At 52.6% G+C, this 27,454-nt stretch overlaps 1 protein-coding gene across 1 annotated transcript; it reads right to left on the minus strand.

The window, feature by feature from the left end:
• Positions 1-398: 398 nt before the first annotated feature.
• BAIAP2L2 (BAR/IMD domain containing adaptor protein 2 like 2) lies at positions 399-26,949 on the minus strand. Its single transcript, XM_004279634.3, has 14 exons — positions 26,679-26,949; positions 25,508-25,583; positions 24,717-24,803; positions 24,170-24,231; positions 15,971-16,042; positions 15,631-15,747; positions 14,664-14,810; positions 5,046-5,198; positions 4,586-4,724; positions 4,196-4,418; positions 1,886-2,044; positions 1,346-1,553; positions 837-880; positions 399-636 (listed from the first exon to the last, which is right to left on the minus strand). The coding sequence occupies exons 1-14, from the start codon at positions 26,727-26,729 to the stop codon at positions 561-563; spliced, it is 1,614 nt and encodes a 537-aa protein (XP_004279682.1). The 5' UTR covers positions 26,730-26,949; the 3' UTR covers positions 399-560.
• Between the last annotated feature and the right edge of the window lie 505 nt (positions 26,950-27,454).

Consider the following 27,454-nt stretch of genomic DNA (forward strand, 5'->3'; position numbering starts at 1 on the left):
AAAATGAGGGATGTGAAGGGCTGGGAGTGAGTGAGGCCTCCCAGGGAACTGCCAGTGACATTTAGAACCTTCTGGACTCCCTGCTCCAGTGGGAGGTCTCCATCCCCACCCTGTCCCACCCTGTACCCCAAGTCAGACTCCACCAGTCCCGCTGCCGTGTCTCACTTGCTTTATTTCTCACCGTTTACAAAAGTTAAACAGGGGAGGTGCGTGGGGCAGGGGAGGGGGTGTGCAAGGGGCTCCTCCCCAGTGGGACAGAGAAGGGGGAAAGAGGTTGGGGGGCATGAGGCAGGCCCCCAGGGAGAGTCCGGGGCCCCTGGAGGGGAAGAAATGGTTCTGTCCCCCACTTCCGGCTGCTTTATTTTGAAGTCCCCAGACCCCAGGCCGGTGCCTTTGGAACTGCTCAGGCTGGGGCGTGGTCTGGGGAAGGGCAGCTGCCCCCGGTACCAGGGCCCCGGCTCCTTGGATCCACTGCTGCTGCTTCTGCTGCTGCCAGCTCTGGGCAGCCCCCAGGCAGGTGTCGGGGGGACGACCTCAGACCCCTGGTGGAGGAAGGCACCTCAGTGGATGAGGGGCGCTGAGCGGTCATTGGTGACAGTGGGACGCAGCTTTACGGTGGCAAAGGGGTTTGTGCCCCTGTTGGGGGAGAGGAGGGGGTGAGAGGGGCCCAGGTCCCCAGCTGGCTGTGGATCCAGGGAAGGCAGCTGGGCATCTGAGCCAGGTGTCCCCCCTACCTCCTGTCCCCGTCGGTTCACCTCCACTCACGCCCACCTTTGTCTCCCCTCCACAGCCCTCTGTTGAGCCCGGCCCCCTCTGACCCTCACTCAAGGACTCACCGAGGGAAGAGCTCTGGGGGTTGCTGCTCCCAGGACATGAGTTTCTGCAGTGAGCGGGGAGGGAGGGCCAGGTTTGGGGGGGAAGGAGCAAGAGAGCCCCTGCCCCACCCCCCACTCCCCAATCCAGTAGGTCAGAGCACTGGACCAGAGGCCCCTGCAGCGCCAGGCTTCTGGGAAATGAGGTCCAGCCTTCCGAAACCCAAGATGCTGTGAGTTTCAGACTTGAGGAGCCTCTGGGCCAAAGTGCCATCTCCCAGGGCCAACACCGCCCCCAGAGGAGGCCTTTCCAGTGCTCCCAGCAGGAGCCCAGGGCTCCCAGCCACTAGAGGAATGCATTCCCCCCACCCTCCACCCCACACTCAGAAGCCCATCCCACCCCTCCCGGCACAGATGGGCAGACTGAGGCTGGACAGAGCCAATGGCAGGGCAGGGAGGGTTACCTGGTCTCCAGTCTTCCTGCCCCACCGGACCACCCCAGGGTTGAGGGCAGACTGGGGGAGGGGGCTCACCTTGATGTCACTGGCCACCCCCATGCTGCCCATGCTACTTCGGCGGCTGCCAGGCAAGGGTGTAGATGCGGGGCTGGGGGTGCGGCTCGGGACCCGGCTCGGGGTTCGGGAGCGGGACTGGCCATCCCAGAAGTCTGAGGGTGCTGTGGAGTTGCCTGGCCGGTCCAGGAGGTCATCAAGGCTGTGGCTGCCCCGGAGTGGGTAGGACCTGAGCCCAGAGAAAGGAGGGACGGGAAGGGGGTCAGGGGTCAGGCCCTGCTGCACCCCCCACCCCCACCCCATCTGCTGGGCCCCTGAGCACCCTACATCCTCCTCCCTTGCCCCTGGGTGAGAGGAGACTTGGCTTGAAGGCAGTCCTGAGAGGAGGCAGAGGGATGGACACATGACCTTCACACGTAGAGAGATGGGGGTGCCCTTTCTCCAGGAGCTGAAGGAGGTTGGGCTAACTCTGGACTGCAGCTCAGAGATGCCCTTCCTGGTGGCTGGGGCCACCCCCCCCTGGAGTCCCCGCCCCTGCCCCATCTCTGACCACAGCGGTACCTGGAAGGCAGCTCATTCATAGGGCTCATGGGGTTCATGGACGTCACTGGGTTCAAGGGGTTCGTGGGATTCATGGAGGTCACGGGGTTCAAGGCATTCATGGGATTCATGGGCAGCTCCTCCAGAGGCTTCACATAGGCCTCGGGGAACCAGCCACTCCTGTGGGGTGGAAGCAAAAAGCCCGACAATGGTGGTCAAAACACCGTTTCTAAGAGGAGCAGATGATTACTGGGCACTGCTGTGTGCCAGGCCTGGCTCTAAGAGTAACTCATTTCATCCTCTGAAGGAGGTCTTTCCTGACATTCAAAGTCACTCATCCAGCCTCATGTCCCACCAGGGGCTGGGGCGCCTTAGCGAGGAGGAACTGGAGATCCGAGAAGGAAAGCATTGTATCCAAGGACATGTGGTGACAGCTTCATTCCCTACTTGCTGAGTACCCACCACACGAGGGCCCACGGAGAGCCAGATGCAGTCCCTGTTCCCCAGGGGCTCCCAGCCAGCCCGGGGGGTGGGGGCAGACAGACCCACAGACAGATGATTACAAGGGTGAGGCAAAGGGGACCGGTTGGGGGGACCAAAGGCAGCTGTAGGAGCCCAGAGGATGGGGAACCAGAGCCGGGGATGCCTGGCTACCAATCCTCCACCATAGGCCCTCTGGTCCCGGTGACCCCAGCCACCCTGCTCTTGGAGTCTTTGTCTGGCTGGAGGCTCATTACTGCATCTTCAGAGCAGCCAGGGTTGAGGGAGAGGCACTATGATCCATGTTCCTTAGCCTTTTCAGACTCCACGGAACACATTAGATTCTTGCAGAACATCTGGGAAAGTGTTCTCCAAACAGCCACCTTAGATCCCCAAACCCGATCAATAACGTTCTCACCTGTAGGTAACTGGAAGCTATTTCAAGTCAAACTGACAGAGTAAAACCATTTCAGATCGTTTTACTTCTGTCTTCACCATAAAGTGCCTACTGATGATACTTGCCATTGTTTTCCCTAAACTGAGTCACAGAAAGAATAACGATGTCCCAGGAACGCGGTTTGAGAGCTCAGATCTGGGTGGTTTTATAATCAGGTCCCCAGGAGGTTTGCTACACACCTGTTTTGGGGACTTTCAGGGAGGCATCCTGCTGCCCTCTGATGCGGGTCTGCAAAGCAGGTGTTTTTTCCACTACTCGTGTTCTTAGTCGCGTCTCTACCCACCGGCTCCTCTTTCCATTCCTGATCCATGCGGTCACCTGCCATCCACCCATCTATCTACACGTCATCCCATCCATGCATCACCCATCCATGATCCATGTGGGCAACCACCCAAGGACCACCAATCCACTAACCCATCCATCAGCACTTGCCCACCTGCCCGCCTCTCTATCAACCCACTCACACACCTCTCCAGTCACCCATTCATCGATACATGCACCCCACATCGTGCATCCTCCCATGCCCCCTTGCATCTACCCATCTGCTCACAGGAGCATGCATCCACCTGCTCACCCCATTACGCCCTCATCCATCCTCCACCTGTCCATCTACTAATCACATGACCATCTCGGCAAGCGCCCTCACATGCACTTGCTGACTCCCCTGTCGACGCTCCATTCATTCATCCCCTCTTCTTGTCCTCATTCATTCCTCTCTCCTTAGCGTGAGTGGGCGTGGGCACCACACAGTCTCTTGCCCATAAAGCCCTGTGGGGGGCATTGCCCGGCTCCAGCAAGCTCCCACCTTCCCCTTTTTCTTTGGCAGAAAGAGTGATCCCTGTTTTCCTCCAGGCTTACCGCGACTGCAGTGTACTCCCTAGCCTCCCCCTTCTACTCATGGTGTCAAAAGCAGCCCGTTTATGTTCTTTAAGGATTTCCACTGCGCCTGACTGCAAGGAGGTGAGCACACTCAGCTTGCAAGGTCCCAGCACCGCCCCTGCGCCTGGCCCCCCTCTCTGTCCATTCCCTCCGTCAGAGCTTGGCGGACTCCCTCAGGGTAGAAGGCAAGCTGCCCCCTCTCTTAGTGTAAAGCACAAAGTAGGTGCTCAAGCAATAGGGTTTCTGTATTGTTCCCACTCGTGAGAGAACCTTCCCATTCCCCATCCTCTACCACCCTCTCAAGGGCCACCACCCTGAACTTGATAAAGAGACTCTTCCTACCCTCGTTGAATGGATAAGGAAACTGGTGTGGGACAAGGAGGGGATGGGGGATGGGGGATGGGTTGTTCGAAGGCCCAGGGACAGCCTCCATCCTGGAAGACTCAGTTGCAGCTGAAGTCCAGGCTTTCCGGTCCTCCTTCCAACCCACCCTGCGCCCCGAGGCTCCTACTCACGTGGATGAGCCCTCCAGCTTGCCATAGAGCCAGCCGTTCTGGGCCTCCGGTACCAGCACCTCCACAACGTCTCCGGCCGAGAAACGCAGCAGCGTGTGGTTGGCGCCCTCCGAATGGGAGACCAGGGCGCGGACTCGCCGGGCGCCGCCGCCGCCCCTGCAGCCCGGGCGCTCGCCGAAAGAGTTGGAGCGCGAACGCTCAGTGCTGATGCTGTAGAGCGAGGCTGCCGAGGGGCAGGAGAGCGCCGCGGCACGTGGGTGGGAAGTTCTCCCTGGCGTCTACCCTCGATCCCTCCTGCTGCAGCGCAATCTCGGTTCCTCTTCCCGGCCCCGGGTCCCCAACCTGGGTACCTGGCCCTCCCTCTGCGCTTCGGGCGCCGGGGGTACTCACAGGCGGACGGCGTCCGGGGCAGGGACCGGCGGTCTGGCTCCAGCTGGGACGCGTATCTCGCCTCAGTGGGCTCGGGGCCGTGGGAGCCGGAGCCGTGCCGGCTGCGTGGGGAGCCGAACTCTCCCAGAGGCCTCTGGGGCTGCGAGGGGAGACGGGCAGGGGAGGGTGGGGCGGGGAGGGGCGGGGCCGCGGCGCCCTAGTCCAGCCCCCACCCCCAGTCCCAGGCGTCGGCGGCGTAGGGGTTCTCTGGCCTGCGGCCGAGCAACCACGGGGGCGCCGAGGTCACGCTGGAGCGGAAGGGCCGGCCGAGGGGCGCTTCGAAGGACGGGACCCTCGGGGGGAGGAGGCTCCAGGCGGAGGGCCTCAGGCCCCAGGGCCCCGCGGAGGGTGGCGGGGGCGGCGGGGGCGCGAACGGCGGCGGGGGCGCGAACGGCGGCGGCGGGGGCGCCCAGGGCCTCACCATGTCCAGGCGGGTGGGCGTCAGGCGGCCCGAGGGGTAGGGCGGCCCCAGCAAGGGGCCCAGCAGGCCCGGGGAGTGGGCGCGCGACGGACTGCGGCTGGCCTCTGACTGCTCCTTCCACAGCAGCACGCGGTTCTGCAGCATCCCCCGGGCCTGGCCGGGTGGGGACACGGGGGTCAGCGAGATCCAAGCAGACCCCAGAATCCCGGGGACTCAAAACTGGCATCCTAGACCCGGGAGCTCGGGCCCTGCAAGCTGAGGATGACCGGACTTTCCAGCTGGAAGGAACCAAAGATCGCTGTGGTCACTTTGGGTTCACCCACTGGCCAGCCCTCCCGGTCTTTTGTCAAAGGCCCCTCACTTTTCCTGGAGGAGTTTCCCCTGACCCGTCTCTCAGTCTTGTGCTTTGACGGGGGCTCTCCCACTGTCTGATGCAGGGGTAAGGGTGCAGTCCAGGCTTGGCTACAGAGATGGAGTCAGGTATGTGCACCTACCCAAAAACTGTTACCAAAGAACCCAGTCCCGGAACTTACCCTGGAACAATCTGGAAAAATATATTCTCTCACCTCATGGGGTTTGCTAAATGGATAGAGCGAAGCCGGCATAGAACACTTCAACTAAGCAACAGACAGTGGCAAATTTCTGATGACATCTTGTGTCCAACTCCTGGATCCAACTGTACCTGAAACCCTTGAACTTCCCAGTGACTAAAATAATAAACACCTTTTCTGTTTAAGCCAGTTTGAGTAGTTTTCTAAAAGAAGACATCCAAATAGTTTTTCCAGTCTATCTGTTTAGTTTACATAAGCATCCCTTTTCTAGTATCTGCCTGAATACCTTCAAGGACAGGAAACTCAGCCGCTGACCACATAGTCCATAACAACTTAGGGTGGGGAGGTTTTAAATGTTAGACCTGCTGTGTGTATTAATCATGTTTTTAATTTTCTGGACTTTATGATGCTTTGACATCGTGGGGCCTTGTCAATCTGAAAAGACTGCACCTCACAGGGCCAGATAATTCCTAGAGATAGTAAACAGTTTGCTTGGAGCACACCTTTCATATGCAAACCAACCAACCCAAAACCCATATCCCCAATCACCTCCTTCTAATTCACACACCAAACCAAAGTTTCCCCTGCCCTAAATCACCCAAGCCAGGTACCAGACAATTAGAATAACCCCTATAGCCCAGAGCCCACTGAAATTATTCAAACCATCCAATCCTAAACTTACTTAAACTTGCTTACCCTTCTTTGCCCATCCCTTCCCATGGAAACCATAACAAACGTTCTGGGCCATGCTTTGCCCTGGCTCCTTCTGCCTCTTGACCAACCCCCAGTACTACTCCCATGTGGCCCTGCGTAGTGTGTCATGACCCTTTCTCTTGGGAAGTGTGATATGTAATAAAACTTCTTTCAGTGGCATTGACCTCTCTGTGTTGTCGCTCAGGTCATCCTAGGTACAATCAAAACACTCTGCTCTCCAGTTATCAGTGTCTCTCCATTTTCTACTCCAATACTCGATCCCTCAAGGCCAAGTTCAGGACTGTCACCTTAGGAATAATAAAAGCTTCCCTTTGCTGAGCATTTACTCTGTGCCAGGCCCAGTGTTAAAGACTTTACCTCCATTATCCTATTCGATTCTCCCAGGAGCCCTGCGAGGTAGGTGCCATTATTATCTCCATTTCATAGAAGAAGATGCTGAGGGTCAGAGCAGTTAATGACTGGCTCGAGGTCTCTCATCCAGTAAGCAATGGAGTGGCCTGTACTCGTCTGTCTTGAGGAAGCTTCCTGTGACTACATTTCCATGATTTTTCCCTTCAGTCTGGCCCAGCTGCTGAAAATTTGATCTCAGGCAGCAAAACAGAAAGCCTCAGTGCCTCAAATCGCAGGAGCAACTAGTCCAGTTGGTGGCTAGGTGGCCGCCCCCTCTGTTGCCTTGCATAGTTAATTAGCAAAACAGCACAAAGACAAAACTCCAAAGGCCTTCATGCGCTTGTTTCAGAGGCAGTAAGCAAAGTGAGACCATTAAGTTTTGCTTATCGTATTTAAAAAAGGGTTTTTGTCCAATTTGAAAGTGCCTGCCAGGGTGCTAGGGGGTTCTCGGAGTAATGGCCTCAGCACTGAGTCTTGGCCTGGACGGCACTCAACTTCACTGGCTCCCCTCAGCCCTGCCTTTAGGCAGTTTAGCCGGTGGTTGGGAAGAAACATAGAGGAGACCAGGGGAGAATGTTAAAAATATTTACAGAGTGGAAAAGCCATTCTGGGACTTCCCTGGTGGCTCAGTGGTTAAAAACCTGCCTACTAATGCAGGGGACACGGGTTTGATCCCTGGTCTGGGTAGATCCCACGTGCCGTGGAGCAACTAAGCCTGTGCACAACAACTACTGAGCCTGCGCTCTAGAGCCCGTGAGCCACAACTACTGAGCCTGCGTGCCGCAACTACTGAAGCCTGTGTGCCTAGAGCCCGTGCTCTGCAACAAGAGAAGCCACCGCAATGAGAAGCCCGCGCACCGCAACAAAGAGTAGCCCCTGCTCGGCGCAACTAGAGAAAGCCTGCATGCAGCAATGAAGACCTAACGCAGTCAAAAATTTAAAAAATCATGTAAGAAAAATATTAAAAAAAAGAAAAGCCATTCTAAGTATGATACAAACCCCCTAAACTATAAAAGACTGATAAATTTGACTAAATAAAAATAATTTTTTTACCACGGCAAAACTCACAATAAGCAAAATCAAATGATAAAGAACTGGGAAAATAATTTGCAACTCATCACTATGAAAGAGCTAATTTCAGTACCATATAAAGAGCTCGTACAAATTCATAAGAAAAATGGAGGAAAAGATACTGACCTGTCACAGTAAAGAAAATCAAATGGCTCTGAAACACGAAAAGATGTCAATCTCACTTATAAGACAAGCGTAACAAGTGTAAAACTACACTGAGATACCATTTTTATCTTTCTGATTACCAAAAATCAAAAAGTTTGCTTGCATACTGTTGTCAAGGAAACAGGGAATCTCCGCCATTGCTGGTGAAAGTGTAAATTGGTACAGCCAATGCTTATATACCTGGACTCACCAATCCCATTTCTAGGCATTTATCCTAGAGGTATACTTACACAACCGCGATAAACCCAGAGAAGCTGACGGTGAGGTAGAAAGGCGTGTTATTGACTAGACTTGGACTAAGCAAGGACCGATTATTGGAGGCAGATGAGAAAGACACCTTACTGTGCTCAGGCCCTTAAGAGTTCTTTAAATCTTGTGCATTCTGCGTACAGATATACTTAACAGGTAAATATTTATGCTTCACTGTCTTAGGAGTTAGATCGTGTATGTCCTAAAGCCCAGCTGGGTCAGACAACATGCTACCTATTCCCCTGTACCTAGGGGAAGTCTGGTTCATTCAATCCACAGCTCCCTCCTGAGGGGGCGATCACTCAGCAGGAGGCAGCCAACGGAGGAGTCAGCTCTCCTCTTAATGTTGGAGGCTAACTGTTCAAGACACAGGCGGAAAGGAGTTTCCTTCCAAAGATGTACACACGGCCAGTGAGTACAGGAAAAGATACTCAGCATCAACAGCCATCAGGGAAATGCAAATCAAAACCATAATGAGATACCACTCCGCACTCACTCGGATGGCTAGAACCAAAAAGACAGACAGTCACAAGCATTGGCAAGGATGTGGAGAAATTGGAAACCTCATAAACTGGTAGTGGGAATGTAAAATGGTGAAAGAGTGTGGAAGTTCCTCAAACAGTTAAACATAGAGTTACCATACAATCCGGCAATTCCACTCCTATATACCCATGAGAAATGAAAACACACGTCCACGGAAAAACTTTTACGTGGATATCCATAGCAGCACCATTCGTAATAGCCAAACGGTAGAAACAAGCCAGGTGTCCATCAGCTGATGAATGGGTAAGTACATGTGGCACATCCCGATGATGGAATCCTATCTGGCAATAAAAAGGAATGGTGTATGGATACATGCTCCAACACTGATGAACTTGAAAAACATGACGTTCAGTGAAAGAAACCAGTCACAAAGGACCACATATTGCGTGATTCCTTTCATATGAAATTGCCAGAAGAGGCAAATCTATAGAGACAGAAAGTAGATTAGTGGTGGCTTAGAGCAAGGGGGAATGGGAGGATCAAGGAATGACCGCTAAGGAGTACTGATTTTTTTTTTTTTTAGCAGTAATGAAATGTTCTAAAGTTGACTTGAGGCAATGGATGTGAATATACCACACCACTTTTTAAAAAATATTTATTTATTTTGGCTGTGCCGGGTCTTACTTGCAGCATGTGGGATCTTTTAGTTGCAGCATGTGGGATCTAGTTCCCTGACCAGGAATTGAACACGGGCCCCCTGCATTGGGAGAATGGAGTCTTACCCACCGGACCACCACGGAAGTTCCTATACTACACCGTTGAATTGCACACTTTAAATGGGTGAATTTCATGGTGTGTGAATTATATCTCAATATAACTGTTTAAAGGAAGAAGCAGCAGCTCCTCCCTGAAGGATCACTCAGTGGGGGTGGGGTAGGGTGGGAGAAGGCGGAGCCCTGAGCCCGGGGCTGGGTGCGGTGGTGAGAGTGGGAGAATGTCAGCCGGGGCTGGGATCAGTCACTGGATCCAGCCACGTCTCCCACCTCTGCTCAGCACCAGAGGGTCCCTGGGATCAGAAACAGAGACTCAGGGAGGACCTGGCAAGGTAAGGACCCCGAGGTGGGGAGGCGGGAGTCGGCTGCCGGCTGTTGGGGACAGCTGACTGCAAGCACTCGGGTCTCCTGAATGGGAGCCTTTGTTTTCATCTTTGGAGGGGAGAGAGCAGGGGCAGGAGGACCTAATCCCGCTGGGCTCCCGCATAGGCCAGGCTCCACCATCACACCAACCTTCTGCTGGGGCGATTATTTCCCTCCTTTTCCAGATAAGAAAACGAGACTCAGAAATGAAATCACTTGCCAGAATTTGCAGCCAGGGCACAGTATTTGGGAAACTGAACAAGAATACAAAGAAATAGAAAGTAATGGAAAGAGCAATGAGGCTGGGGGAGGGGCAGCGGAGCCCATGTTTGTGGCATCAGGAAAGAGAGGCTGGCTGGCTAGCTGGGTCTCTCTCAGATACCAAATAGAACCAGAGCCTGATATGTCATCTGGGCTCAAAGACTATGTGTTCAATAAACGAATGAATGAACAAATGACATTGGAAAAATGCAAGGATTTTTAGGGAATGATGGAAGGATGGTTTCCCAACAGCCCTGGCCCCTCCCCTCCTGCAGATTCCATCATCCCCCTCCCCAGAGGGGTCAACAGCTGGGCCAGGCCAGGGAGGTGGGCAAGTCCACATGCAAGAAGGGTGATTGGGGGGAGGCTTTGGCCCCTGTTGGACTTTCACAGAAGGCAGGACAGAACTTTGACCACCAGTGGGCTGGCTGGAGCCTGAGGATCTCCAAGTGAGAGGCCAGACAACAGGGCTCAGGGGCCTGAGCAGTGCAGTCACAGAGACACTTGGGTAGGGCAACATCAAGTGTCCCTCCTGAGTGTGTGCTGAGAGGGGCTGCTGGCTTTCCTGAGTTCCAGCCATCCATAGGCTTGGGCAGCTGCTAGCCCCTAAGGTACTTCTTTGTAATTTAGAAACAGATGTTCTGTCTGGATGGACACAGCCTGATGGGTACACATTTGGTGAGAGAATGGCCTCTTTTTTTTTTTAATTTTCTTGATTTTTTTTTTTTTTTTTTTTGCGGTACGCGGGCCTCTCACTGTTGTGGCCTCTCCCGTTGCGGAGCACAGGCTCCGGACGCACAGGCTCAGCGGCCATGGCTCACGGGCCCAGCCGCTCCGCGGCATGTGGGATCCTCCCGGACCGGGGCACGAACCCGTGTCCCCTGCATCGGCAGGCAGACTCTCAACCACTGTGCCACCAGGGAAGCCCTTCTTGATAAATTTTTAAAAATTGAAGTATAGTTAATTTACAATGTTGTGTTAGCAAAGTGATTCACACACACGCACACGCACACACACACACACACACACACATACATTCTTTTTCAGATTCTTTTCCATTATAGGTTATTACAAGATATTGAGTATAGTTCCCTGTGCTATACATTAGGTCCTTGTTGTTTACCTTTTTTATATCTAGCAGTGTGCATATGTTAATCCCAAACTCCTAGTTTAACTCTCCCCCCACCCTCTGCTATCGCCTTTGGTAACTATAAGTTTGTTTCTATGTCTGTGAGTTTATTTCTGTTTTGTAAATAAGTTCATTTGTATCATTTTTTAGATTCCACATATATGATATGACATATATCATATATCATATATCATATGACATATATATGTGGAATCTAAAAAATGATACAAACGAACATATGATATTTGTCTTTGACTTATTTCACTTAATATAATAATCTCTAGGTCCATCCATGTTGCTGCAAATGGCATTATTTCATTTTTTATGGCTGAGTAATATTCCATTGTGTGTGTGTGTGTGTGTGTGTGTGTGTGTGTGTGTGTATATATATATATATATATATATCTCACATCTTCTTTAGAGGATGGCAAAGGTAATGATGCTCCTTTCTTCAGGCAAACACAGTCTACACCAGTATGTTCAGCTTGGAGAGCAGAGCATAGCTCTACTCTCAGCCAGGCTTCCTTGTGCAGTACACAACCTGTACAACCTTCCCTAGAAGCCCTGTCTGCTGTGGTTCTCCACATGAGAGGCTGAGTGACAGCTGATGCTCGCAAAAGGAAGACCTGGGGCAGAGTGGGGTCCCACTGGGTAGAGATTGCTCCATTCTCTTGCCCCCCCCCCACATTTGCCAGCACCACTGCCTGAGCCCTCGCAGTTCAGCTCCACCCAGAGTGGGAACAGGACCATGAGGAGGCAAAGGAAAGAAACAAGGCACCTAGTGGAGGACCCAGTGGTCAGCGAGGAGAACACAGCAAACCACCCTGACAGCTGAGAGGAGGGAGTGAAAAGCTTAACAAGGACTTGATAAGGGTCCTTACTGCAAAACAAAGACCTTCTTACCCAGACAAAGCATGATGTTAAGATTTAAAATTGAACAGATGAACAGTCCGGGGTGGGATAGGGAGGGTGGGAGGGAGACGCAAGAGGGAGGAGATATGGGGATATATGTATATATATAGCTGATTCACTTTGTGATAAAGCAGAACCTAACACACCATTGTAAAGCAATTATACTCCAATAAAGATGTTAAAAAAAAGAGAGAGACAGAGGACAGTCCTGTTGCGAACAGAATCAGTCGCTTGCAGATCAAGGAGGAGAAATATCTCAAAATACTGAGCAAGAAGAAATGAAATAGACATAGTGGGGGAGAAGATGGTCATAGATGTGGAGGCTCAAATGATTGGAGTTCCAGCAAGAGAAAAGGTAATGATGGCAGAGAGATAATAATTAAAGAAACAGAAGAGGAAATAGCTCCCCAGACCTGAAGAAAGACTTGAGCCTGCAGGCTGAAGGGCCACTGACAGGCACTCATCTAGGTGGTACCGGGACAAGTTCCCGAGTTGCAAGGACACAAAGAAAATCTCCAAGCATCCACAGAGAAAGAGCCTGTTACTTAAAAGGGAAAGGAGACAGACCAGCACCTGACTTAGCATTTATAACACCGAGCACTAGAAAACAGGGGCAAATCATCTTGGACCATGAGAAAAAAAAGGCTGCAGCTCCTTCAACCAGCCGATCTGCCCTCACCAGCAGGGTAAAAGTGAGACATCTGCAGAGATGCAAGGATTCCGACAGTGTATATGCAGAAAATACTCATGCAAGTTCTCCAGCCATGCCAATTCATCAAAACAGAAACCTCAAGACAGCGGGAGGTGAAAAGGATTGAAAACAGTGGTAAGCATTGTATCTGATCCTATGTGTGGTGAAATGTTAGTGGACGATGGTGGTGCACTGGCCATGGTAATATATGTAATCTAAGTACAGATTCTTGAAATAGAAGGGCCATGCTGCAAAGAAATGACTAGTGAGGGTCTGGAACTAAAAGTCCTGAAGTTTCTTGGCAAAACCAAGAGGTGGTGGTTTGGAAGGATTAGAAGAGGAGCACAGACGTTACAAGCCTCATCTTAGAGCATCAGGGAGGGCAGGAAAATCCTTCGCAAGGTCTCCCCTTATGGGGTGAGGGGAGCAAAGGACCAAGTAGTGTGTGTGTGGGGGGTGGGCATTATTTTTTGAAAAACATAATAGACAAATATATATGATTATGAGGGTCACAGAGTGAGGTCATCATGAGCAGAGATGAAAAGAACAATAGGCTTTCCAAAATAATAAAGGGGAGAGGGATGTGGAATTAAATAAATTAAATGACTCTCAGCTAAAACTGGGGTAGGGGCAGGCCTGTAGGGGGAGCTCACATACCCTGCTACGTAGCCTCAATTATTCCAAGCAGGAAGAGAAGCAAGCCCACATCTCCCACAGGAAGTTGGTGCCTACTTTGTTATCCAGCAGCAGAAGAAAACTTCTCCCCCAACCCCCACCCCTGTGACAGCCCAGCCAATCAGACTGTAGCAGCTCAACCAATGAGAAACCTCCATACTTTGGACTCCCAGCTTCCTCCAATGGACTCTTTGGTTATTACAGCCCCTCCCAACTCCTCTCTTTTCCCCATAAAACAAGCTGTCAGTCTCTGTTTTCTGGATTTGCGCGTGGTCTGCCATACTTCACATAACGTGAATTGCAGTTCCTCTGACTGTTCCTGAATGAGCTTGCTTTTCCTGGTAAAATAACTGGCTATTATATTGTTAAAGTTGACAGAGGAATGTATATTTTATCAAACTGACGAGAACAAGAATGGGAGAAAAAGAGGAAACGACAAAGTAAATACAGTTAACTCAAGTTATCCAGAAAGAATAGGGCAGGTATATCAGTTGTTCGGTTAAACGGGAATGAACTGAATTCTCCTACTGGAAGACATAGACAGACTGGTCAAAAGTCAAAACTGAGCTATATCTTTGTAACATAAAACACTTAAAGATAAGAAAAGAGAAAGTAGGAAGGGCAATATTAATGTAAAAGTGGAATTAAAAGTATCAGACTGGATTATGAGATATATTATATACATAAATGGCAATATTTACAGAGAAGGTATAATAGTCAAGTCATAAACCCCACAGCAGTAAACAACATGGCAGCTAAATGCAGAAAGCAAAATCCACTAGAAATACAATAGTCTAGCAGATCAGACAAAGCAAGACCATAGAAGATTTAAATACCATGAGAAAATTCATAGACAGTAATTGAATAAACCTATGAGTTAATGATTTTGTGAATAGTGAGTGTATGTAAACAGGAATGAAAAAAATAAATGGTCCATACGTGAATGAATAAATGCAGGAATTAGTTACTGAATGTGAGAATTTTAAAAAATCATGACAATAAATGAATGAATATGTGATGATACGAATAAAGAAATAGATGGAGAGAGTAAATAAGTAAAATAAATATCTCCAGGGTGGAAGGAAAGAAGGGAATGGGGAGGAAGGGAGGGGAATTCCCATGCACAGCCAGCTCACAGAGCGCACAGCCCCCAGAAGGCTTCATTTAGCTGTCCCCCCAGCCCCAGCTCACCCGGCCAAAAAACTGCAGGAAGGTGTTGGAAAGCAGAAGGTGCTTCTCAGCCAGGAAGCGGTAGCGCCGCTTCTCTTCCAATTCAGCTGCCCGCTGACTCTCAGACACGAAGGCCTGCATCTGCGCGTGCAGCCGGTTCACGCTCTCCTGGGGGAAAAGGGGATTCTGCCTGGAGGCAGGGGGTGTGTCCCTCATCCCACTCCCACGAGTGCCAGCTGTCTGAAGCCTCTCTCTCCTTCCTGAACCAGCCACCTCCTCTCGGAAGCCTCCCCTGAGCACCCAGCCTGCCCTCGCTTCTGGGCCTGCCCTCTCAGGTGTATCCTCATCCTCACGAGCCTGGGTTCTGCCTGCCCTCTGGCCCGGGCACTTCTCCCAGGTAGGACTGGTGTCTGAGCCATCCTTCTGGCACAGGGCCAAGCACAGAAGTGAGAGAGTTGGTTTAATGAAAATGCAAATTAATTGATTAATAACCCCCTACTTGGGAGCGAAGATTTCAAAGAGGAGAGATATGAGCTTATTAAAGGAGCCAGAAGAGGAGGCAGGAAAGGAGATAGAGGTCTTGAAGGCAGAGGCCAAGGATGGGGCCCTGAGCTCGGGAGAAGGGGCTGGCCTTAGCCAGGGGGCAGGAGGGAGGGGGAGGGTGGCGGGGCTGCTGGTGGATTCTGCCTTTGCTACCTTGATCAGGAGCAGCGTGCTGAGGGCCTCAGGTTTTCTCAATGAAGTAGGAGAAGCAAGGAGGCCAGGGGAGTGTGGGGAGGGCCAGGCAGCGACAGGACAAGGAGCGGCGCTGAGGGTGTCCCTGAGACAGTGATGCCCACGCGCCAGGGGCTGGCTGACCTCTCCAGCTATGCTTGCCACACAGGGTGGGGCGGGACACGCTCCTGGAGTTGGGCCAGTGCTGGGTGGGAGAGCTCCAGCGGGTGTTGGGGGTCCCCTCGGAGCCCCGTGTCGCCCCCAGCCCCTGCACCTTCATCTCCCGCGCATTCTTGTCCCTCTTGCGCTCCATACGCCACAGCTGGGACATGCACTTCTCCAGGTTGGCGGCTCGGTGCCGGTACTCCATCTCGTAGTGCTGGCGGCTGTCCTTGGATGGGGTGGAGAGAGGAGGGAGACCCCCGTGTCAAAGAGCTCAAGGCACCTGGCTTATGGGCCAGAGTACTGGACAGGGGCAGGGACTCAGCTGGGAACGTGTATAACCTGGGGCCAGTCAATGCCCAGCGCTGGCCTCAGTGTGCCCATCCCTCAAAAGGGGAGAGACGGTCCTGCTGGTGATGGGCTGTGGGGCCAGGATGCGTGGCCAGACTCACTTTGATAAACTGCATGTCCAGCTTGGTGTTCTTCTCCATGTGCTGCAGCAGGTCTCCATGGAATGTCTGCACCTGTGTGGAGTGCAGGGTGGGGGTGATCAGGGCGGCCCTATCATCCCCAGGCCCCAGAGTTCCTTGCACTGCTCACTCCAATACATTGCCCACTGCATTCCTAACACACCAGGCACCTCGCCAATCATCAGAGAAATGGGTAAAACAAGAGCACCTATTTGGATGGAGGATTAAATGGTTAAACACACAAAACATTTAGTGCAGTCCCTGGCTTGAAACACATCCTCCATAAATGTGTCGACATCTTCCGGTTCTTAGTCTCAGTCTGTGCCTTGATTATGCCTGGAATTTCCTACGAGTCTTCAAATACCAGCTTCACTGCCCCCTCTGCTGGGAGGCCCCCCGACTCCTCAGGCAGAATTCATCACTCTCTCATTTTGTTTCTGGCATGTGTACAACTTGTTTGTTCACTGTTCGTTCCTCCAGCCATAAGATGGAATTTCTTGCTGGGCCCCTGGTCATAGCCTGTTTGTATGGGCAGCATGAACAAGATCTGTCCCATCTCTGTGGCCCCAGCACCGTGGGCTGGGCCTGGCCCAGCAAAAGAGCTCACAACTGTTGAGGGCTTCACTGGGGTGGCAGGTTCCCGTGACAGGTGAGAAGGAGGTGGCTGACCACTTGGGTGACCAGGAGGACCAGGAAGGCTTTGGGGCTCAGGCTCAGAAAAGCTTCGTTCTAGCCGTTTTGGTTCTGCCTCCAATTTGCCCTGTAACTTTGGATGAGTTGCTGCCCCTCCCTGGGCCTCAGTTTCCCCATCTGTAATAGGAAAGTTTTGCCCAGATGGTCCCTAAGGTCCAGCCCTAGAACCCAATGAGCTTGATTCTGTGGGCCTTGGTGGCCAGCTGGCACGTTCCCCTGTGTCCCCCATCAGTGCTCCCTGGGTCACTCCGTGTTGTTAGGACATCAGACCTAAATCCTTCCATCTGTACTCTTTGCAAAGAGGAGCATCTCCCATCCTGCTGCCGCCTCTGGGGACACTTCCAACTCTGCTCAGCCTTCTCTGTCTGCCTGGCCTTTCCCCTCAGGAGTCCCGGCTCAAGAACCCTCGGTGGGGGACTTCCCTGGCCGTCCAGTCGTTAAGACTTCGCCTTCCAATGCAGGGTGTGCAGGTTCGGTCCCTGGTCGGGGAGCTAAGATCCCACATGCCTCGCAGCCAAAAAACCAAAGCATAAAACAGAAGCAATATTGTAACAAATTCAATAAAGACTTTAAAAACAAAAAAAAGAACCCTGGGTGGATCCTGCCTCCTGCCACGGGCGTCCCCAAGCTGTGCTGTGGGAGCTCTGTCCCTCAGGAAAAGGAATGCTGGTCGTCAGGAAAGACCAGTAAACAAAACCAATAGAATGGACACACTGGCAACACCTGAATTACTGCAGAGCTGGCTTGTTGAGGTGATTCGGGAGGAGGTGGGGCTGTCATGATGGTGGAAATGGGAGGCTGAGACACCCAACCCCAGCTGAGAGACCCGGGAGGCTGGGGGGTGCTTGTCCTCCCCAGGGAGGCCTGGGTGCAGGAGCTCTTTTAAAATGTTCTTAAAATACAGCCTGGGGCTTCCCTGGTGGCGCAGTGGTTGAGAGTCTGCCTGCCGATGCAGGGGACGCAGGTTCGTGCCCTGGTCCGGGAAGATCCCACATGCCGCGGAGCGGCTGGGCCCGTGAGCCATGGCCGCTGAGCCTGCTCGTCCGGAGCCTGTGCTCCGCAATGGGAGAGGCCACAACAGTGAGAGGCCCGCGTACCAAAAAAAAAAAAAAAAACAACAGCCTGAAGGGCTATTGCTCTCAGTGCAGCAGACAAGCTGGGGGCTTTACCCTTCTTCCTAATTCCTAACTTTCCCCTCCCCTTGCCTAGGAAACATCACTTATGAACAAGCCACCTTCCACGTCATAGGGTACGGCTCCTGCTTCTAGTCGCGTAGGGACTATGTCACGCCACGGAAACATGCATTAGAGCAGGACAGGATTAAAGCAGGTGGATTGTAATTCTTCTCATTACCAGGGCTTGGCTGTGATCGCCAACAGCAGAGAGGACACAGACCCAGGATGCCCCAATCAGACGGGGCCCAGGCATCAGTGGTTTAATGGAAAGTCATTGTCAAGCTCTCAAAGAAATTGATCTAATAAGATGTTGATACTTGAAGAGAACTTTGAACTCTTGCTGTGGGGGAACCACAGGACTGCCTATAATTAGCCAGTGGCTTCTGAAACAACGAAGTCACCAAACCCAGGGCAGGCTGAGGAATTCCCAGCAAGTCAGAACAGAGGCTGCCGTGCCCTGCTCCCCTCCCCCTGGGACACGCTCCATTAGCGGGGTCCTGTGAGCCCCTCAGTACAGAAGCTGAGAGCAGACCCACTGCTGAGAACATGCACTGTAAGTTCTATGTATCGAGTTATTCCAGTAACTTGAGAAATCCTTTTGCTTTAGATTCAGGAAAATCCCGTTGAAAGAATTGTCTCTGTGGGCTGACCCCAGCTCCTTTCTTCCCATTTGCTCTTGAACACCCTCCATCAGGCTCCTGCCCCACCACGCCAGAAAGAGTGTTGTTCTCAAAATCACCGAGACGGCACCTCGCTAAGCCCCATGATCAATTCTCAGGACTCACCCAACTTGCCCCTTCATCATCATTGGACACAGTTGGCCACTCGCTCCTCCTGAGACAAGTTCCTCCCTCAGCTTCCAGCCCACCACCCTCTCCTTGTTTTCCTCACACGCCCCAGCTGCCTCTTCTCTGTCCTTTGCTCAGTGTCCCTCATCTCCCTGGTCCCCGAAGGTTGAGTTGCCCCGGGGCTCAGCCATGGGCCTCTTCCCTTCTCTATCTACACCACTCCCTTGGTGAGCTCATGCAGTCCACTGGCTGACGCCTCCCAGATGTATGTCCCAGCCCAGATCCTCCCCCAAACTCCAGTCTCATCCATATGACAATATGGGCTCCATTCAGCCAAGAGGAAGAGACAAATACTGAAGATAGGCTATGAAGGTCTAACACACAGATAATAGGAGTCCCTGAAGAAGAAACGCAGAGAAAGAGAACAAAAAAAAGTCTAAAAATCGTAATTCCAGACAAGTTTCCTGAAATTAAAAAAAAAAGAAAGATTTCAAACTACATATTGAAAGAGTATACCACATAACTAAGAATATTGTCCCAGACTGACCAATATCAAGAAATAGTCTGGAAAAGTTACTAGATTTCAGAAAAAGAAAAAAATTGGGCATCTAAGGCAAAAAAAGCAAGTGATTTACAATGGAAGAAATAGATTATCAGACTTTTCAACAGCAACATTCAAGATGAAAGAAAAAGAAAGAAAAGAGAAAGAAAGAAAGAAAGAAAGAAAGAAAGAAAGAAGGAAGGACGGGAGGGAGGAAGGAATGAAATGTGAGCCAAGAATTTTATATCCAACAAATCTGACTTTCAAGTATCAGGAGAACAAGCTGTTATCTTGGTGTCAGAACTCAGAGAACATTGTTCACACGAGCCCTTCCTGTGGGGACAGTCAGAACAAGGCCAAAACGACGAGCAAGACATGGACACGTGGTTTGAGGTGAACATTAAATATGTAGTTACTTGTAAACAAAGATCAATGAGGGTGAAAGGGGAGCAAGCAAGGCGCAGCAGCTCTGGGTCCTGACAGTGTAGACAAGCGCAGCTGCAGATACTGCGTTTTTCACACATTGAAGATTTGTGGCAACTTTCGAGCAAGTCTATCGGTGCCATTTTTCCAACAGCATTTGCTTACTTTGTGTCTGTGTCACATTTTAGTAATTCTCGCAGTAGCTCAGACTTTTTTATTATTGTCATAATCTGTTACGGTGATCTGTGATCAGTGATCTTTGATGTTACTATTGCAAAACATTACGACTTGCTGATGGCTTATATGATGGTTAGCATTTTTTGGCAATAAAGTACTTTTAAATTAAGGTATGAACATTGTTTTTTTGACATAATGTTATTGTACATTTAATAGACTACAGTATAGTGTAGACATAACTTATATGCACAGGGAAACCAAAAAATTTGTGTGACTCTCTTTATTGTGATATTTGCTTTTTTGCGATGGTCTGGAACAGAACCCACAAAATCTCCAAAGCATGCCTGTATTTTGAAAGTGGGGAGATGCTGGGGAGAGCAAATGCAAAACAGATTTTAACAGTTCTCAGAAATCATATTGGTGGTGGTAGAATTACTATCATTATTCAGAGACTGTTGTGTATATGTAACATGAGATAAAGCAAACGGTAACTATGGGATATTCTTATTCTTTCATTCTCTGTATCCTTAAGAATCAGGACTTTTTTTTTTTTTTTTTTTGGGCTGCGCCGCACGGCTTGCAGGATCTTAGTTCCCCGACCAGGGATTGAACCCGCACCCTTGGCAGTGAAAGCACGGAGTCCTAACCATTGGACCACTAGGGAATTCCCAAGAATCAGGATTCTTGATGTGAAACAAAAGAGATACTGGTGGAATAGGGAAGAGGTTAAGTAAAAATCTAGTGCTGAATCTGAATTGGAAGTATCAGTATGAATTTATGAAGTGTTCTATCTTTAACTATATATATTGTCACGTATGTATGTGTATATATATGTTTGTACAAATGTATGTATGTATCTAGGCATATATCTATGTATCTAGGCATCTGTAGCATATCTATTATATGCACATGTGTATGTATGTATGTCTGTATAGCACTGGCCACTGAAAAAGCCTAGGAACAACGATCAACCCAATGGACACCCCTAGTGCCCAGATTATGGTCTTGAAATACCACTTTCCACTAAAAGCAAAAAATAAAAACAGGGCTTCATGGAGAGAAGCCTGATTCTACGTGTAGAGCAGCAAAGTACCAGGTGAGGGCAGAACATCTCGTCAGGCTGGATAGCAAGGAGACTGTCCGAACCATGAGAGTTATGCCAAAGGACTCGTGCGCCAGACTGAAGAGGCTTCTGCTGGTCAAAGCGGGGACATGTTCAACTTCAGTGAAATAATGATCGCAAAGGAGTAAAACACAACAAATATGTTTAGATCTATGAGACTGACTAGATACTAAAAAATATGATACTAAAAAATAGTATAATGATGGTGCTAGTAAAAAAATAAAGCTAACTGGTCACCTTCAGAGGATGACAGAGAAAATTCATGATCTTGGAAGCTGACAAGGCGGGAATAAGCCTTTATCCTGTCTTTCCCATAAGAAGCGTGCCACTGGGTAAAAAATAGCACATAAGAAGAAACGTCTCTTTAGAGAAATATTCCAGTTCATAAGTGAAAGAGCAGAATAGCAGCATCTCGTAACTCCCACGTATGAGTGGATGCGGACACACAGCCTCCATTGCTGTTACCGTCACAAGGCGGCAGGAGCCACATGCCTCCTGATGGAAGAAGCCAGCACCCACTCTAGTCTTGCCAAACGGATGGAACCTGAGTCTGATCAAGCTTCTGGGTCCAGAGGACAGAGGAACAAGCTGAGCTGCATGAGGAGTGTTTGGAAAACCAACAGGTCAAAAGGTCCCAGGCCCTTCAACAGATAAATGGTAAGGAAAAGAAAGGGATGGAGGGGGAGCCAGTAGATTAAAAGAGACTCAAAGACATATTTAAAAAAAGAGAGCAAGACAAATTCTAGCATCCAGGGACATACAACTGGGTGATCAATTACGAAGAAACACAAGGCAGTGTCGGACCAGTGGTCCCTTTTGGAGGAAGAGGGGGTCTGTGATTTGATGGGGGCATGTAGAAGGGCTCCAGGAAAGGCTGGCAAAGCTCCTGACCCGGGTGGGAGTTTCAAAGGTGGTTTGCCTTATAATGATTCATTAAGCTCGAATTTGTCCAGTGACACTTTCTGTGCCTGTATTTTAGTTTACAATAAAAAAGGTTTGGTTTTGGAAAACCTAACTTGAGTCAGATCCTGTCATTCCTTTGCTCAATACACGCAGAGGCATGGCCAGAGTTCCCACAATGCCCTCAAGGCCCGGCCCCTTTAGCGGCTGGTCATCTCCACGCTGGCCTTCGCTGCCTCCACTCCGGCCACGTGGGCCTCCTCAAGCCTTCCCATGTGCCGATCCCTCTGCCCAGGACACTCTTTTTGCAGATGTCTCCCACTCACTCCCCACCTCCATCAGGCCTCTTCTCAATGTCACCTTTCTAGTGCCTTTCACCTCGAGCATCTGTTAAAAATTGCATCCCTCCAATACTTGCTACCCCCCTTCCCTGGTCTATTTTTCTCCATAGCTTATTTTGCATCTAACCCATCACATCTGTACTCACTTACTTGTCCTGGGTTTTGTCTGGTTCCCCCTTGGGGAGAGCAGGGGGTTTTGTCTGCTGTATCCCCAGTACCCATAGCAGTACCTGGCACAGGGTAGTAAATAGTTGTCGAATGAATGAGCCCAAGGGGGAGGCGGCCTCTGGTGTGTTCGGCCCAGTATGGCTCTGGCCAAGGGCCCTGCCCTGTTGTCACAGCCAAGACACTCGCACCCAAAGAAGGCAGCTCTCCTTACAGAGCAGGCCTGGGTGACACTCGTCCGCGTCCAGCCCAGGTGTGCCACAGGTGACATGGAGAGCCATCAGACACAAGGACAGGAAGTTTCAGGCTGCCAGCGTGACCCATGCTTTGTAACTCCCCGCCCAAGCCCCAGGAGGTGGCACGGGCTTAGCGCTAAGCCTCCAAGTGCCTAGGAGAGGGACCAAGGGTCCTGGTTTTATCGAGTGTAGTGGAAGCACGTTTTCTGCTGGTGAATTTGTTCCCCATTTCAACATGGTTACCAAACCGATGAGTATTTTATGGTGTCCCCAAAGAGTATCCAGACCTCCAGTGGTTTCCCACACACACGTTTGAGAACCGTGCACTTCCACGATTAGTTGAAATTTCCTTCCGAACTTTCCAAGGTTCCTCACACCCAGCCCCGCCCACCTTTCCCTCTCTGCCTGCCTCCCATCCCCAGCTCTCTTCTGCCCGATGCCATGCTCTGCACCTGCTCAGCCCCCGGCAACCTCTGGAAGGCCCTCTCCCTCTGGCCCAGCCCCGCTCCCTTTTCAAAGCTTATTCTTTCCTTCCCAGTCAGTGAAGCCCTGCTTGGTCCCAGGTCCCTGTCCCAGGCCCTGGAGTTACAGAGAAGAGCGCGTCCCAGCCCTGGCACAGCTTCCAGTCTTGGCAGGGATAGAGATGGGGGTAAATTCTGCTTCTAATGATCATAGCTAAGGTACATAGAAGGCTACAGGTGCCAAGGTCAATAGTTTATACTTATTAATACAATTAATGCTCACAAGAATCCCGCAAGGCAGTTATTATGATTATGTCCATTTCACAGACAGATACACTGAGCCATAGAGGTTAAGTAGCTTGTCCAAGGTCACAAAGCCAGTAACTGGTGGAGCTGGGCTTTGAACCCAGGTGCTCTGGCTGCAGAGCTGGTTTTCTTCACCACACACTTGCTAAGAATGGATAGAAGCATCTGTTGAAGTCCAGAGGGAGGAGAGACTGAACTTGCCCAGGAGTCAGGGGAGGCTTCCTGGAGGAGAGGGTGACTGTGCTGGCCAGCAGGGGTGGGGGTGGGTGGGTCCTAGGCTGAGAGAACAGCGTGACAGCAGCCCATGGTGGGGACGCCAGGCGTGTCTGCAGAGGGCAGCCCTTCCGGCTGGCTGGGCTGTGACTGGGGGTGCAGGGAGGCTGCTGGCTCAGCAGGACCTGGAACCCCTTAGCGAGGGGCTGGGTTTAGTTCTGCAGGAGGCAGGGCCGTGGAAGGGTTTTCTCCTAGGTGTGTAAGGTCAGATCACTGGCTGCTCCCTGGGGAGGCAGGTAGGGGCAGGGCCCGATGCACGTGGGTGACGGTCCTTTCGCTTCCTGGCTCCTCCACTCACTCTGGAATCTTGGGCGAGTGGCTAGATCCCTGAGGCTCAGTTTCCTCCTCTGTCAAATGGGGATAGAAATGGCACCTGCCTGCCAGGTTGCTGGAGCTTGAACAAGATGTGCAGGTAAATGTGCCCAGCAGAGCTGGGCCCTGGCAGGTGCCCAAAAGGGCAGCCGCAGTTGTTATGTCACCAAAGTCCTCTCTGAGGAAGGGTGTGGAGGCCCTCGTCCCCCATAGAACGCAGCCCACTCTCCCAAGTGACCCCTCCAGGCTGTGGGGTCTGGGACTCACCACCACCTCCAGGTCAGAGTTCAAGTGCCGCTGGGTGTCGGACATCTGCACCAAGATCTCACCTGGAGGCACAGAGAGCAGCAGCTTCAGTGCAGGGACCTACCCTGCCCACCCTCTTCCCACCAGCAGCTGTCAGAAGGGCCTGCCCAAGGCTGGATTTGGGGACCAAATTCCAGGGGTTCCCCATACGACTCAGGGCCTCTGGCAGCACCTGTCCTAGCCATGGCAAAGTCCTGCAGAGAGGGGAGCGGAGGGGCCCTGGCTCCAGACGAGAGTCTGGGCTCTGGACCTTGCGCTGCAAGACCTGTGTCTTTGGGGGGTACTTCCTGGAAGGGCCAGACTGTAAAAGGAACCCTCTCTGGGACCTGAGAATGGGGGGCAAGGCCGGTCCCGGGCCTGAGGGGAGGCACCAGGGAGGGAGGCAGGCAGAGGGGGCCCCGGAGCCTGGAACACAGGAGGAGGCCGGTGGGGGAGGGGGGCTAGGAGGAGTGTCCCCCAGGCCTAAGAAGATGAGTGGGGGAGATGGAGGGGAAGAGGCGTGCCTCACCCAGAATCTGCGAGGTGGAGCTCTGCAGGGCCTGCTCCCCGATCTTCTGGATGGCGTTGAAGTACACCTCTGCCGCCTCAGACAGAGCTGCGTGGAGAGAGGGATGCGTCCAGCCCCGGAGCCCTCCTCCGTGTGCCCCTCCCCACTTCTGGAGGCCTCTCCTTCTGGCGGGAGAGGGTGTGGAGGGGATGCCTCGGGCTCTGGCGTAGGTGTGCGCGACAGGGATGGGGTGCCCTGGGCAGCGTGTGTGGAGAGGGGGCATCGGCCAGAGGAGGGGGGGTGAAAAAGTGGGGAATGGGCTCTCCCTGCGGGGCAGGGCGCAGGGCCTCGGCCTGTTTCTGTCTGGGAGGGGGCGGGGTGCAGGCATCTGTGTGTGCCCGGGAGGGCGTGGGCAGGTGTGTTGTGAGGCATCAAGTGGGTCTGGGGGTGGCATGGGCTGAGGTCACTGCTGTGAGGACTCTGAAGTCCTAAAGGGCGGGGAGGGATTGGGTGACACTCAGCTCTGGGTGTGTCCCTGGCTTGTCCCTCGGCAGGTGGCTCACAACCCTCTGCTGATTAGCTCTGGGGGTGGGGCAGTTGCTGGGAAATGGGGGAGATGGGAGCTGTTTGCACAGGCGCTGAGCGAGTGGTGAGGTCTGGCTGTAGGTGGCTGGAAGTGGGGCAGGTCAGGGTGCCAGGCTGGGGGTGCAGAGGTGGCCTGGGTATGGCAGTGGGCTCAGTGGCAGCATCAGGGTGACATAGAGAAGTGTGTGTCGTTGGGGTTTTGAGAGCCTGCAGGGCCTGGCACTCACCGTGGAAGGCCCGGAGGTAGTTGTTCCCCAGGTACACCAGGTTCTCCAGGGCGGGGTTGAACTGCTCCATGATGCTCTGGAGTCCAAGGGTGGTGGGAGGGTAGGGATGGGGAGAGGAAGACGGAATGATGGGCCTCAGGATCAGGGCACCCCCAACCCCAGTGAGAAGCCTGACTCAGGGGAGCCCGCCTAGAAACCTGGAGTCACCCAGAATTCTGGCTCTCGGCTGCAAGGACCTCAGAGGCCAGGATCCAGACCGGGGTCCCCTTGGCCGGCTCCAGATCACCACCTGCCCAGCAGGAACTCGTGCCTGGAAGGTTCTCCTCCCACTGGCTGCAGCCTGTGGTCTGTCACAGCGCCCAGCTGGGCGTGGCTCAGCGCTGCCTTGAGTTCAGCCACCTCGGGGGCAAGGGCAGACCTTGCCCTGCTCAAAGAAGAGCCCCTGGGGAGCAAGGCTGTGGCCGAGTCCCTTGGGCCGCCGCAGGCCATGGCCAGCTGGAGAGCACCCTGTGTTGAGGACTTAGACTTGGGTCTTGATTCAAATCTCAGCAGCCCCTCTTCTTCCCTTGGTGACTTTGAACTAGCCGTTTAGCCTCTCTGGCCTCAGTTTTCTTATCTATCAAATGGGGTGATTATTTTCTACCTCAAAGATAGGGTGTTGTGAGGTTTACATGTTGAAAGTGTCCTGCACACAGTAGGTGCTCAGTAAATGTCTATGGAGACGGCAGCAACCCCCCTGGAGTCGAGTAGGAAGTTTGAGTGAGGGGCTCAGAAACCAGAGAGAGACAGACAGGGAGACACAGAGAGAAAGAGACAAAGAGAGACTCCCCTACCCTGGGGCGGCCAGGTAGCTCTTTGGGCGGGCCCCCTGCTCCCAGCTAAGGCCACCCTGGGCGCTGTCCTGCCTCATCCAGTGTTTGGGAGTCTGTCTCAGCAGTCCTGTCACTCACTGGCTGAACCCGTGCTCTGGGAGCCTCAGGTTGGGGCTGGAGTGGCCGACTGCCCCCAGGGACCCCCACCCCCATGCCCACTGCTCAGCCCAGCCTGGTTCTAGGCCTTCTTTCCTGGAACACGCTGCTGCTATGCTCACTCTCTGTCCTCCAGAGCTGGCCGACCTTCAAGCCCTGGGAGCGGGGGCGGCAGCCGGGGCCTGGGCCACGCACACACTCACCTTGTAGATGGCCATGGTGGACCTGTAGAACTGGTCCATCTCGGGGGCCATGGAGTGGGTGCACCCGGGCACTGAGTAGAAGGCTGGTGGCACTAGCAGGCTTGGGAGCACCGGGGGTCGGTACCCTCCAATGCCCACTGCTCAGCGGGCTGTGAAGGAGGCTGCAGAGTGGGACCCGGAGATGGAGGGCTGGCCAAGGAGGAGGTGGCAGCTTAATTATTCACCAGCCAGGGATGTCAGAATGCGATCTGGGGCGTAACCAGACCCGGCGGGGAAGGCATTCTGTGACGCGGGCGGGTTCGTGTGACCTGCGCTTCAATTATTTACCCCTCTGAGCCGCGGACCGGTGGGCACGCGTGGATGGCCACTCTCCTGGGTCACCTCCTCTTCAAGGAAGAGCCTTTCCCAGGCCAGCAGGGACCCCTAGCTCTGGGGGACCCCTGCCCTCCCACCTGCCTACACTGGATAGTGCCCACCCTGTTGGGCTCGAGCTGTGCAGTGACCACCCCCGGACCCTCCCTGGAAGTCCGTCCCTGCAGGCGGAAGTCACCCATGGCTCGTCACTGTTCTCAGGCCCCCTCTCTACCCTGAGCCCCTCAGACCTGCAGCCCAGGGGCTGAGGCTCCTCTGCCCGCTGCCGCCCACCCAGAGACGGGACCGCACAAACCCTGGAGTCGCACAGACCTGCGGGCACGCTCTGGCCCTGGTCACTTGCTGTGTGACGGTGCCCGAGCCCCCTGCCCTCTCTGGGTCTCATCCCCTCCTCTGGCAAGTGG

This window comes from Orcinus orca, chromosome 11, assembly GCF_937001465.1.
Source record: "Orcinus orca chromosome 11, mOrcOrc1.1, whole genome shotgun sequence".
NCBI classification, from domain to species: Eukaryota; Metazoa; Chordata; class Mammalia; order Artiodactyla; family Delphinidae; genus Orcinus; species Orcinus orca.